Source organism: Eumetopias jubatus, unplaced genomic scaffold (genome assembly GCF_037043125.1).
Source record: "Eumetopias jubatus isolate StellerSeaLion01/CBP00866 unplaced genomic scaffold, mEumJub1_p1.0 scaffold_13, whole genome shotgun sequence".
Taxonomy (NCBI): domain Eukaryota; kingdom Metazoa; phylum Chordata; class Mammalia; order Carnivora; family Otariidae; genus Eumetopias; species Eumetopias jubatus.
Genome location: NW_028274819.1, coordinates 67,038,277 through 67,052,884, shown reverse-complemented (window position 1 = coordinate 67,052,884; position 14,608 = coordinate 67,038,277). Strand labels below are relative to the sequence as shown.

The 14,608-nt window shown below is 33.9% G+C and overlaps 1 protein-coding gene across 13 annotated transcripts in view; it reads left to right on the top strand.

Moving 5' to 3' along the window:
- PICALM (phosphatidylinositol binding clathrin assembly protein) overlaps positions 1–14,608 on the top strand; it is a 101,745-nt gene that overhangs the window by 63,260 nt on the left and 23,877 nt on the right. For 5 of the 13 annotated variants that reach the window (XM_028126766.2, XM_028126767.2, XM_028126780.2 and 2 more), the window contains exons 12-15: positions 319–422; positions 6,086–6,235; positions 9,597–9,677; positions 13,522–13,629. In XM_028126766.2, the coding sequence (XP_027982567.1) occupies positions 319–422; positions 6,086–6,235; positions 9,597–9,677; positions 13,522–13,629 (443 nt within the window). The remainder of the gene's footprint in view (positions 1–318; positions 423–6,085; positions 6,236–9,596; positions 9,678–13,521; positions 13,630–14,608) is intronic. The other 8 variants (XM_028126774.2, XM_028126775.2, XM_028126772.2 and 5 more) reach the window with 2 other exon arrangements.

The window sequence follows — 14,608 nt, the reverse complement described above, 5'->3', positions numbered from 1 at the left end:
TATTTTCCTGGGGCAGTCACTGATCTTTCCAGAAGGGCTATAATTATTTGAATCCTATATAAACAAAATACGGTACTTGAATATTTTTTTCCAAACCTCCTTAGAAATACACTGTTATAAATAAAAATATGCTCTTATATATATAAAAGATACGCAACTGTTATCTTGCTGAAACTGTTCCTCCTTTTGGGGTTTACATTACTGGGGACTTTTTTCACTTTTAATGTTTTTATTTACTGGGCAGGAGAAAGGGGGTGGCTGATACAGCAATGTTTACCTAATAAATAAATAACTCATCTTTTCAAAATATTTTCCTAGCACATCAAAGCTACCAAATGATCTGCTTGATTTGCAACAGCCAACTTTTCACCCATCTGTACTTCCTATGTCTACTGCGTCTCAGGTAGCAAGTACATGGGGAGGTAAGCATTAAGGAATTCTGCTTTATATGTTGTATAGGCCACTCCCTTCCCATTTTGTAGTGTTTCACTTATTTGTGTAATTTTTGGTTACACTTGATACGTGAGAACTTGAAAAATATTACAGTGGCAAAGAAGTCATTTTGTTCCTTGAAGATGTTTTCATGTATTTGTAAATGTAATTTTGGAATTTCTGTTTCAATTAAATTATGAAATGAAGTTTTAATGAAGGTGAAGAGGAAGGACCCAGTGTATGTTGAAGTATGAAATCATTCTTTCAATGTTGAATATCTGTTCCATAATCAGAAAATGCCTAAGGGTTATTTTGTTTTTGGTACAGAAAAAAAAGTGACTTTAGGGAGAAAGAAAACTCCTGTCGTGTAAATATATGATAAGGTTCTAATAAAATTCATATGGTGTTATCAGGCAGTGAACTCTGTTCTGACTGGGAATGTCATGACAGTCTTTATGCTACTTGTATTTAGTTCAGACCTATAAGATTTTGGTATTCAAAGAATTTTCCACTAATAGGAACAGGAGTGTTTGCTGCCTTGGAGTAGTTACTGATCTTAGGGTAACTATATCATGATCATTGACCTGGCATCTTCGAAGGATTGAACCTCTAGTCCATGTCAGTTTTTAAGCAGTTTTGTTTAGGCATATAATATGTTTTCAAATTACTTCATTTGGTTGGTTGTGTTTGTTTGTATATATGTATTATTTTACGAACACTCAAAAATTGTTTGTGAGTAAAAGGGGAGATATTCTGAGCCAAGGATACTGTCCACAGAACAATAGAGAATGGTCAGCTACCTTAAAAGTTCTGTTGGCTCACGTGTAAAATCTGAATTGATCAGTTTACCTCTCATAGCAAGATAAAGTAATTGTTCTAGAGAATTTTTATGTTAATATGAATTAGACTTGTTTCATCTATATTTTAATGATTCGAGTTTTAAGAACTTTTTTCATTATTTTTTATAGTTACTTCTTGACGTTCTATTTAGTATAATAAGTTTGTTCAGTGAGTGGATGTTTTCTTTTTTTCTGGACAGGTTATTTCTGGTTCAAAATATGGCAGGGAACAGGAATAGTGAAACACTAAAACACTAGATTTCTAGACTAACCTTGTGAGCCATGACTTGATTAAAAAACCGACTTAAAAGATTAGTTTAATTTAGCTAAATCTTAAGATCTCAGAGTTGATTTCTAAAACTGATAAGCTAGTTTAAAGTCAGTAAACTAGTTTAAAGTCAGTAAGGGGCGCCTGGGTGGCTCAGATGGTTAAGCGTCTGCCTTCGGCTCAGGTCATGATCCCGGGTCCTGGGATCGAGTACCACATCGGGCTCCCTGCTAGGCAGGGAACCTGCTTCTCCCTCTGCCTCTCTCTCTCTTTCTCTGACTCTCATGAATAAATAAATAAAAAAAAAGTTTAAAGTCAATAAATATTTTAGAATTATCTGAATGAAATGTAGACAGCAAATTAAGGTTAAGAAAGTAATTTTTTTTTTTTTAAAGATTTTATTTATTTGACAGAGAGAGAGAGAGCAGGAACACAAGCAGGGGGAGTGGGAGAGGGAGATGTAGGCCTCCCGCTGAGCAGGGAGCCTGATGCGGGGCTCAATCCCAGGACCCTGGGATCATGACCTGAGCTGAAGGCAGACGCTTAACGACTGAGCCACCCAGGCACCCCAAGAAATAATTTTTAAAGATCCTAATGATATGTCCTAATTTTAGGATTTTTAATCTGGCGAAATTTACATGCTTATTTTCTGCTTATTGTGAATTGTTTTAGAAGTTTAGTAGAATTGACATGACCATGTAAGCAGTTTTAGCTTGCTTACTCCCCTTTAAAAAAAAAAAACAGACACACTGTTTAGATTTCTAAAGTTAAGGCTGAAAGTTGTTGTTCTTTTTTTTTTAAAGATTTTATTTATATGACAGAGAGACCCACAGCGAGAGAGGGAACACAAGCAGGGGGAGTGGGAGAGGGAGAAGCAGGCTTCTCACAGAGCAAGGAGCCCGATGGGCTTGATCCCAGTGCCCTGGGATCATGACCTGAGCTGAAGGCAGACGCTTAATGACTGAGCTACCCAGGCGCCCCTGAAAGTTGTTTTTCTAAATGGATGAGAAATTTTACACAAGTCTTAGTGAGAACTAATACATTTCAAAGAAACTGAACTGTGAAGTTTTTTGTTTGGACACCATATATAATTAGTTCTAATAATCACAAGTTAAAGTTTTGGCTTGGAATTATTGAACTCACATGAAGGCAGATAGACTATTATTGTGGGAGAATAATTTCAAGTAATTTCAGTGTAAGAGTTGTTTAATGTCCTGTTAGAAGAAATCATTTCATAGCAGTCTGTGGGTGAATACTGTATGTTGGAATATACTTAATCATGTTTTATTTTCCTGTTTTAGGTTATTTTGCTCTTGGTACTATTTCCATCAAAATTTCCTTCATATTAACATTAGGCTTGCTATGTAAAAGTGAGACTGTTAAAAATATTAAAAATACAAATCAAGTACAGTGGGAGCAGAGGCTATAGCAGTTGACCATTATTTTTCCAAAGGCTTGTTGTTATATATGAGGAAAGGACAGTGATGTTTACTGTGAACCTCTCAACTTAAGAATTAAATCTTGTCTTGGCTTTCAAAAAAAGACACTTGATTCCTGAGCTGGTGATAATTTCAGAGTTTTGACTTCTGTGTAATTGGATAGCTGAAGAGTTTTTTAAGTCAAGAACTTTGAATACTTCCTAAATCAATGTATTTTTTATATCCAGGACATTTGGGTTAAGATTTTTTACTTTATTTTTGAAATTTAAGTTAGACTGAGATAAATAAATAAATCATGTAAATAAAACGTTTTGATCATAACATTGTTAAAAGTTTTTTGAAATTAACAATTTACCTAACATTTGAAATATGTAACGTTTTACATCATGCTGCTTTTATAGCATGTGGCAAACCAAAGGTATGATTTTTTTTGATAATCCTAAAATCTTATTCTAGGTTTGTCTTGCTTTCATATGCTAAAATGGTTTTTAATAGCAGAGTTGGTATTTTTTTATAACAGATTTGGTAGTTCTTATAAAGCACCACAGAGATGTTGTATATTCCCAGTCACAGATAAGTTAGGATGTTGAGTTAAAGGGAACTAAGGTTTGAATGTTTATATAAAAGGCATTTAAGATTCCACCTAAAAATGAACATGAAAGAGAGAACACAAGCTCTTCTGTTCCCCTTATTGCATTATTAATGAGCCTTTGATTTTTCAAGAAATGGTCTGGAGTCTGAACAAAGCACTTGGTGTTGAATACTAATATGTGAGAAGATTTAAGTTTATATCACCTTTAAAACTTTGTGTTATAGCAAATCTAAAAATGAGCAATATTATCAGCTCAGTACACTGATGTGTATCTTAAGCTAGATTTCAAAATTTAATTCAGGTGAAAAAGAATTATCCATTCTGACGTTTAATTTGCTTTACTCTCAGCTGGCATGAAACACAATGCTTTATGAAAAACTTACTTGTGTCAATGTAGGTATCTAGTATCTAGGACCTCAACATTAAAATATGACTGCTGTTTTAATCCTCACCTTTTTTGGATTATTTTTCTTTGCTATTGTAACATTAAACTTTCAAGTGAATAATGATAAAAATAATGGAAAAAATGATTTTTTAAAAAGTTTAAGGAAGTTAGAGTAGTTGCCAGTCTGGTGAATAAAGTTTAAGTGGGGATAGCTGGAACATTATTTCTTTTTTATCTTAATGAATTTGTTTTTATTATTGATAGTACAGTATCCACTAACAGATAAATATTATTTAATATTTTGTCAAGTAGATTAAGAACTTTTTTCTTATTGTCTAATGGACCTAAATACAGGTGCGCTTGCATGTTTCTGCATAATCTTCTCTAGGATGTTTCATATAATAGAGAATGATTGATAATAAGTACTTAGGTAGAACTTAATCATTCATCAGAGCAGCAGATCACTAATGACTTTTCCCAAACGTGTCTTTTCTCATAAACTAATAGATCTGTAATAGAAAAATGTGTTTTTTCAAATGACTTCTCTCATGGCTTCTTTTGCATGGAAAAACTAGAGATGTTTTGGGTCCAACCATGTATAACATACTTTAAAAACGTCATGCCACTATTCAATATTCTAAAATAGTACTTTCAACAAATCGATTAGCTCTAAACAATACATCTCCTTCTTTACGCAGAAAGGAGTTAGAGTGGTCATCATTACAGTTTTATTTTAGGACAGAAAACCTTTTTCTTGTATCTATTTTCTGCTTCTTATTTCTCAATTAACTTTTTTGGATTTTTCCCTGTTCCATTTATTGAGGAGTGGAGAGATGGGAAAGGTGTTAAACATGATCATTTTAGTTTGAATACTATATCAGTGAATTTTGATCATTTGTAAGACTTTATTTTTGGGTGTGAGTTGATGTTCCATAGGAATGCTTAATTCCTAGAAAAGGTCCTGTGTGATAGAAAAATTAGTTTTTTAAAAAGATTCTGTATAAGCCAGTGACCTCAATATTTTCTTGATATTTTCCTTTTTTAAATAGGTTGTAGGGTTTGTGGAACACCTGCTTTGAATTTATTGACTTTAGGAGAAAGTGTGTTTGTAGGGAATGAGCTGGTCCTTAGGCTATTTTTGTGTTTTTATTGTTTTATCTTGCAGTCTTAGAGTAAGATACAGTGCTTAATACTATACTGTTAAGTGAGTATCACAAACTAGACTAGAGTAGGCAAGAACAGGCTGCTTGCTTAAAGTACAGAACAAGGAGGTTAAGAGTGTTTTTGCTGCTAATGATGAATGGTTTTCAATCATTAGAATGATGATTATCTTGAATGAGGTATAGGTACAGTAAATATCTGATTCTAAAATAACTTTAGAGATAGGCTTAGATAATAATACACATTTGGTACCATCCTAATATGGAACAGTACTTTTATCATTCCTTTAGCATTATTAAAGCCTTAATGATTTGGCTTTAGAGCTCTTAACTGGACCTTCAGAGTGGTTCCCAGTCCGCTAAATGGCCACCAGTCTTTTGTCTCTATTCTTAATTTTTCTAAAATTCCTTTCCTGTTTCTAAATCATTAGACCCTTTCTTCATCTTTATTTTTTTTATTTCCTACCTCTGAACCCTTTATAATACTTACCCCACATGTTATAAATAGCTCTTTACCCCTAATTCTCTTTGTTTTTTGAAATTTCACTTGTGCCACACACATATTGGTTGTTTATATCTGTTACTTGAATAAACATAGCTATGCCATGAAAGCCAATACATTCCCATGTAAGGTGGGGAACATGGTCCAGGGTGGGTGGCTCTTTTATAGATGCATTTTGGTTATTCTCTTTTTTACCTGACTGTTGGCTTCCTGATGTTGGAGAGCAGATCTGTCCTTAGTATGCTACAGATGTTAATTAGACACATAAATGTTTTCTTGTAAGGATTCATTTTAAAAGATGTTAAATGTAGTTCTTCCATCTTGATGATGATGATTAGGTATTTTGCACTTAAGATTAATAAACAATAATATAGCAGCTACTTTTCACTTTGCATCTTTTGACTAATTACAATACTAATTAATTTACTTCCTTTCTTCATTTTGCTGTAATGCACTTGGACTGCACAGATCCTTTCTCTGCTACTGTAGATGCTGTTGATGATGCCATTCCAAGCTTAAATCCTTTCCTCACAAAAAGTAGTGGTGATGTTCACCTTCCCATTTCTTCAGATGTATCCACTTTTACTACTAGGACACCTACTCATGAAATGTTTGTTGGTAAAGTACCATTTAACCTTTCTTTCCAATTAATGTTTATACTGCCTAAGTATTTTTTACGTATTCATTAATTATTTTTAAGGCACTGCAATAATTATTTTGGATTTTAATATCAAATTTTAAAATAAACTAAAGAGCAATAATGTAGTAACATTTTTAAATTAGTATCCCTAATTTTATTTAATCCAAGTTTTTAGGAAAGACAATTTCCTTTGAAGTTGTGTTTAAGTGTTTTGTTCTCTGTCATATGATAGTGTGATACGCAAGCTGTCTAACATCATTTGCCACATTCCCCCCCCCACGTTTTGTTTATTAATTCAGAGAGTTGGTTATAGGGTAACATCTCTTAAACTTACTGACATGTGCGTGCTTATATCTTTCCCTCTGTGTTTGGGAGAGAGGGTGGTTATCACTCTCAGTAGCTATCTTCATTTTTTTTTTTTTTAAACTGTGAATAGTACAATTTTAGATTGTCTCAAATCCATACATACCCTTTGTCCCATTCTTAAGGATTTCACTTCATTGTTAGCCTGGAGATAAAAGACAAGTAGAAAATGAAAAACAACTCATCTAAATCACCTTTGGTTGTGGTATAAAAATCCGTAAAAAGGTAAAGTTTTACTCCAGAGCTGTACAAGGAAATGTAAGTTTTTGAGTATATACTAACCTGAAGTTAACATTTTTGAACTCTGCTGAAAAGATGCTGAACACCTCTTAAAAGATGGTGAAACTGCTTTTATTCAATTCAGAGAATAAGGTGATGCAAATTGAAATCTTTGTTTAAAGCAGCATGCAGAAAGTCATCTGTGTACCCTAAATAGATCATGTAGCCACATTCTGAACATTCTGTTCGATATATCTGAGGGGGTGGAAGAGAGGTGACTAGAAAAGAGTAGAGATTTGAGAAAGATCCAAGGCAGGTGCTGTCATTATATATAACTAGTCTCATAGCGCCAAATCGTAATAATTAATTGCAGGCATTCCTTCATGTCATTGTAACACATTACAAATTAAATAAAAAGTGGTTGAAACTAAATTTCGTATTTCGCTACTCTTTAGAAAATTTGTGAAATGTTGCACCTTATTTGCTTGGTAATAAAGGGTTACTCGAGTTATCCTTAGAATGTGGTTTTCTAATAAGTTTATATTTTCTTTGTACTTATTGAATATGAACTAGAGCATATTCAGTGAGTATGGCTTCCTGTGTCTTTTTAAGTCAGTTGCTTTAATTTGGGGTATGAGACAGATATGTCTTTACTTGGGGGCTTATAATTTCCATCTTTTAGGTCAGAGCAGTGCATGTGCTTCAGTATGTCAGTCTTCTATTCACCCCAGAGGGACAGAATGGAGGGCGGTAACCTTAAATGCTAAAGGCCATAGCTATTTCACATTGAAACAGCAGCAGAGTAAAAATATAAAAAACCATCGTGAGAGAGTTAATTATTAAGCTTTTCAAGGAAAGCCTGTAACAAAAGGAATATACTAGAAGTGTCATTTTCCTAATGTTTTTTAAGTTTAAGGCCTGTGGTTTGGGGCAAGAGGAAGACCAAAAAACAAAGAAAGATAGTAAAGTTGATGGCCATCAAGGTGAGTAGGAATATTTGAAGATTAAAATCCTAGAATTGGTGATTTTAGGCTTGTGAGGACCTCCAGAGAATATTTGGTCAAGTTCTCAACTCTCATATTGATAATAGAATTACTACCATTTTTATGGATGGATCACCTGAGTCCGAGAAAAGTTAATGTACTGAGACAACCCAGCTAATAGGAGCAAAAGCTTGAAGCAGGAGTCCGGCAGCTTTGCTTTACAGTGCCCTTTCCTTGTGGAAGTGTAAACTTTATTTAAACTCTGTTTAGTGTTTATTTAAACTAAGATTTAAATAATCTTTATCTAAACTCTGTTATTCTTTGAGTGTAAATAGTACAAATGAAAGTACAAAGTATACTTTTTAAAAAAAATCACATCTGCCAAGTTTTGTCATTAGCAAAAACTTACTGTTCAGTACTTAAACGTTTTTGTAAAAGTGAGTTCAGAATGGGAAAATATAAATCACTCTTGTCAACCTAGGCATTAGTCTGGAACAAGGATCAGTAAACCTTTTCTTAAAGGGTCAGATTATAAATATTTTTGGCTCATATGAGAGCCAAATGAGACTCAATGAGACTCAATGGAGCCACATAGTCTCCATTGCAGCTACCAGCTTTGGGATTATAGCATGAAGATAGCCATAGGCAATACATAAATATGCGTTTGGCTATGTTCCAATAAAACTTTATTTACGAAGATATGCAGCTGTAGTTTGCTAATGTCTATCCTAAGAAGAGGCTTTGTAATAAGAAGCCTTTTAATTCACATTAAAAGTTCTGAGAAGTAAGGTTGTATAATAAAAATTCCAATAATTTCTTACTCAGAGTATTGAGAGCAGGAAAGGACGACCCAAGGTATGTCATTCCTAGAGCTGTGTTGTCTAATTAGCCACTAGCTATTGTCATTTAAACTTTAAATTACAATTAAATTTTTAGTTCCTTAGTTGTACTAGCCACATTTCTATTGCTCAATGTGACTAGTGGCTACCATATTGCACAGAGCAGATTTGTAATACTAGAAAGTTTTTTGGATAGTGCTTCTCTTTAACAGTGGTCAGCAAACTTTTTGTGTAAAGAGCCAGATAGTAAATATTTCAGACTTTACAGGATACATAAGATCTCTGTTGTATATTCTTCTTTTATTTTCTTTCATTTTTTTTTAAAACAACCCTTTGAAAATGTAAAAGCCGTTTTTAGCTCATATGGCCATATAAAAATAGGCCTCTGGCTGTAATTTGCCAGCCTCTGCTCTAAAGGATTAAGAATGACCCAGAAAAATCAGAACAGCTACATAGACACCCTCTAACCCTTCCAGAGGAGGACATTGATCTGATGATGTGAACCTCAGTGTACGAAGTAGCTTGTCCTCATTAAAGCAATTATAAGTCAAGAGGAATGGGGTTGTGGTCCCAGCTATGCCATGTCTGTGACCTTGTTCAGGCCTGCTTACTCATCGGTAAGAGAAGACATCAGAAGATGTGTTAATATTGCCTAAAAAGCCAACTGCTGCTGATTTCTCTAAGGAAATACATGTTGGTTATTTTTAAAATTTTGTTGTGAATATATTTTAAATAGAGTATTCATAATGGAGACTTAAGTGCTTTTTAAAGTAAGTTGTAATTTGAAGAACACTAAGAGCTTGGACTCCTGTTTTTGTTTTTGTTTTGTTTGTTGGTTTGTTTTTTTAATTACTCCATTCCACTCTTAACTGTTCCTCCTCATTTTTCTCTTTTCCTTTTTTTCTGTCCTTCCCCCCCCATGTATGCCTTGTCAGATTCTTTTTGTGGCACTCAAGCTTATCCTAATACTACCCTTATGTGCCATGAGCCTTCTACTGTAGCTGGTTTATTCGGAGGTAGGTAATGGTATCTCTGAAGTTTATCAATTTATTTATGCAGGAGGGAGTTCTTTGTTTTCTTTAAAATGAGTTTTTTTTTTTAATTTGGTAAGAAAATACTTGCTTTTGAAGAACAGATCATTTTCCCCCTAATTTTGTTTGTCTTGATTAAACACAGGATTGTTTTGTGAATGGATGCTTGTTATCTGCCTACTTTAATCTATACTCAAAAGGTTCACATTTTCAGATGAGCTTATAACATTACAAGCTTATGGAATTTAAAGCTCTTTGTATAGATGTTAGTGATAGAACACTAAATAATTTTGCCTTGAGCAGTTGTGGCATTCTCCTAGAAACAAGGGTACTTTTCCAGCACTGCAAAGGCAGAAGAAATAGGGAACAGTTTCCAGAGAGGCATGGCCATTTTGATACTCATTTCTATCTTTCCAAACATGTTCTGGGCCATTGCAGTGGTAATGAAACCCCAAAATTCAGCTGATTTTTTTTTTTTTCTTTTTTGGTGCATAGGAGTTGATTACCTTAGTTCAATTGGCATGAAAAAGTAGGTGTGACACAACTGAAGAATTGAGGTTCTTGACTAGCAGACTTGGGCATGATTAAAAGTATTTAAAAATGGAATTTATGAGGACATTTGATAGAAAGTGTGTGTTTAGAATCCAGTGAATTTGCATTTGAATTCGTTTGAATTCCAATTCTGCTTCCTTACCTGTGTGACTTGAAACAAGTATTTAACCTTTCTAAGCCTATGAAAATTGGGATAATAATAGCTTCTGGGATTGTCATGAGGTTTACATATATGACTGTATAAAATCTAGCACTATGCCTGGTACGTTGAATTATCATTAAAACTACCATTGAAAACCATCTTGTTTATGCAAATCATTTTATATTTGGAATGTACTTTTTAACCTAAATTATTATATAATCAGATACAGCCTTGAACACTTTTTTCATTGCTTTTAGACTTTAAACAATTGCCATGGTTGTTGACTTTTTTGGCCCAGCATTTGCTGTGAGAAGCTCAAGAATTTCATATAACTTTAATGGCTGAATAAATATAATTAATTATTATAGCTGTAAGAATAGAATTTTCTTTTTCTACCTACTAGTTTATATAATACTTAGGATATAAATACTTAAGATGAACTGAAAACCCCTAAAAGATTCTGGAAACACAATTTAGGGTTTAAGTCTTGGTTTTGCCACTTAATAAATCTTTGACCTTGAGTAACATTGTTTAATCTCTTTGTTTCCTCATCTGTAAAATGAGGATAATAATGACAATCTCAATAGGGTTATTGTGAGGTTTAAATAATATACTGTTTATAAAGCTCTTACATAGTGTTTAATAGGGTTTAATATTAGAAGTTACTTTCACAAAAAGTATGAGATCTAATTTATTATGGAACTGCTACCAAAATCCCTTAACAAAACAGTACATTTTTTTTAAAGATTTTTTATTTATTTGAGAGAGAACGAGAGAGAGAGCACGAGAGGTAAGAGGGTCACAGAGAGAAGCATACTCCCCGCTGAGCAGGGAGCCCGATGTGGGACTTGATTCCGGGACTCCAGGATCATGACCCAAGCCGAAGGCAGTCGCTTAACCAACTGAGCCACCCAGGCGCCCCAAAATAGTACATTTTTCTGGAAGGTGTTTCGAATGCCTTTCTGTCCCCAAAGTTTGTTCATCTTGTACCTTTCAGTTAATTTATTATTGTCCTCCTGAGATTTGCTCTGCCAGGCAGTGGTTTCTAAATGTTAATCTATCAATTAGTGATGGTCAGTGGCAGAGTTTTCATTGGCCTTGGTGAAATGAAAGAGTCGTCAGTTCAATATCATGATTATTTTAAACAGTTAACCTTAACTCAGAGAGCCATTTCATCTTTTTTTTTTGTCCATAAATTTTCTTTTTGAAATGGTGATAGTAGCTTTTAATCTTTAAGTAACTTTTAAAAATTAAATCCTAACAGTATCCAAAAATATGACTTGGGATAAACAGCCCTTAAGTTGATAATGTTCATTGAAATGAAAATGCAGAATTCTTACCTTGAAGATGTATTACTACTTAAAAAAGATTGTTACTTTGAACTACATTGCTTACTTCCCTGGGAGCCAGTCAGCTATTAAAATTTATTAAAAATTTCTTTTTACTTTTTGCATACCTAGAGGTGTTTTAAATTTGAGGTGCTAGCCCTGGATTACTTTATATCCTCTCAAACATTTTATACTTTTAGGTAATTGTCTTATAATTACACAGATTGATGCCCCTAGGGACCTCAGGAAATGGCTCCTCTCTTTACAGAAAGTAATAAATGGATTACTATAAAAGATAGGCTTATCTCTGATAATAACCAAATTCTAGAAAGCTAGGATAAAATAGGAGAAAACAGGAATTTGATATGCTATCCTAGTTATAAATTACTGTTCTGTGTATTTTCTAAACTTTGGAGACCAGCAAGGTACCGATTCCAGAATCATTTAAGGAACAATATGTGTACTTCTTACAATTAAGCACGGTAGATTTTTGTCTTCCTTGAGTAGATACATCAGTTCTTTTTGTAAGGAGTAATGAGAAGAACCAGTGAGCCCATGGTGTAATTCTTAAACAGCTTGTACACTTTAAAATGTTAAATTCGTAAGTCTAGAAATCTGGGAACCTCTTGATGAATGGTCAGATAAATTATTTTGTACTTTGATAGTGTTTGTGTTCTCATTGTATGACCATTGTGGTGTTTTTTTTTTAAGATTTTATTTATTTGAGAAAGAGACAGCTTGAGAGAAAAGGAGAGAGAGAGAGCACAAGCAATGGGGAGGGGCAGAGGGAGAGGGAGAAACAGACTGCCTGCCCCTGAAATCATGACCTGATCCGAAGGCAGACCTTAACTGACTGATCCATCCAGGTGCCCCTGACCATTGTTTTTCAGAGTGGTTTAAGAATTAAGTAATTATGGAATAAGAACTTTTTAAAAAAGATTTATTTATTTATTTGAGAGAGTGCATTTGCTTGTGTGCATGAGCAGGGGGAGGGGCAGAAGCAGAGGAAGAGAGAATCCCAAGCAGATTCCCCGCCGAGGGCAGAGCCTGGACTCTGGGCTTGATCCTAGGACCCTGCGATCATGACCTGAGCCGAAACCAAGAGTCAGCAGCTTAACCGACTGAGCCACCCAGGTGCCCCTGGAATAAGAACATTTTTAAAAATTTGTGCCCAGTGGAATACTCATGCTAGATCTAAAATGCTACTTTTAGAGGGGGAACCTAAGGATTAGTGGATTGTAACTTTCAGAATCCTGTTACTTCTCAAATGAACTTAAACCATATTGCATTTAATTAACCATTGAAGAGAGGAAGGAAGGTGAGAGAAATAATGGAAGGTGGGGCAGGGGGAAGACTCCTGGATCTAAGTAGAATCTGAGTAGATTCATATTTTTTAAAGTACCGTAGAATACTTACTTCATTACGAAGTGATCATTTACATTGTGTATATATTTGGCTTCATGCAAAGTCCTGGAATTTTAGATGTGTTTAGTTTTTTAAAAATCATTAGTATACAAAATTAAGGTAAAAAGATAAGCAAAGCTTTTACTTTTGTAATGAAACAAACAGTAGTTCAACTTCAGTTGCTCTTTTGTCAGTTTTCTTTGTCAGTAGGATGATTTTGTCATGGAAAATGTCATCACCGCAAAAAGATACAGTAGTATTAAGAAACATTTTGCTTAAAGGATTGGTCTTGTTTCTCACTGAGGGAATTCATTGCTTTTTCCATTCTATTGTCATCATTATTAAGAGCTGTAAATGTAGAAATATTAAAGAATTGAGCTTTTTCCATTTTGGTTTTTCTTAGGATTCACTCCATCTCCAGTTGCACAACCACATCCTTCAGCTGGCCTTAATGTTGACTTTGAATCTGTGTTTGGAAATAAATCTACCAATGTTATTGTAGATTCTGGGGGTAAGAAAAATTGTTTTATTAATATTACTATAATGTTCTCATTTAGGTTCTGTGCGAGGACAGATAATAATACTCTTTTGAACATAATGTAAATAGATTAAATTGGGGTAGCCAGTGAAGTTGTTCCTCTTCTCCCAGCCACTAGATGAGAACTTCAAGGGATTATTAACTGTTACCCTTTTCTTAGTGGCAGTTTTGACTCTGGGAGGATTTTGTTTCTCCCAGAGCTAGTGAGATCTTGCTCAGATTAGATTGGTAAATTGCTAATGACTTTGTGTGGAATGTTGTGCTTTGTAGTCATTACAATTTTTACCTTTACTGAAATGAAATTGGCTTTTTTGAAAAGTAGGAAAATAAAACCTTTGGTACCTGACTTGTTGAGACAGTCTGTATTTAAACAGCTAGAATGTATTAAATATTAGAGCTATTGGGGCTTTTTGTTATTTTAAGGATGGTTCTTTCTATAGTATGCTTGTTCATTTGTCTTAAAAGAACTTAAATTTGTAGAACCAGGTTTCCATTTGTTTTCATTTACTATCTTGTTAATTTGAAGTTTGTGAAGATTAAGAGTTTCCATAAAATTTACTATTCTTAGCATGAGATGACCTTTGATTTTGGTTAGTAAGTAAGTTCAAGTCATTTAAAGAAACATTGAGGCATTTTTGATTTTATACTATATAATTATACAAAAAGTAAGCAAGCTTATAGAGAGTATGTGTGGACTAAGATTTTTTTTTTTCTGTGCACTAGTATGTTTATAATTATATTTTTTGATGCATTTGACTTTTTCCTTTTGAGTTTGTCTTTCTGAGAAAAAGGATAAAGTAAATAGAGATCAACTGTTCATATTTTGTAAACCACCATTTTTAGTGACTTTCTTTTTCAAATTCTCTATTATTCCTAGATCATGCTATTGAGTCCTTTAGTGGGTTTGTTTGATTGGATTCACTTTACCTTCTCACTTTGGTAGAGAACCTTA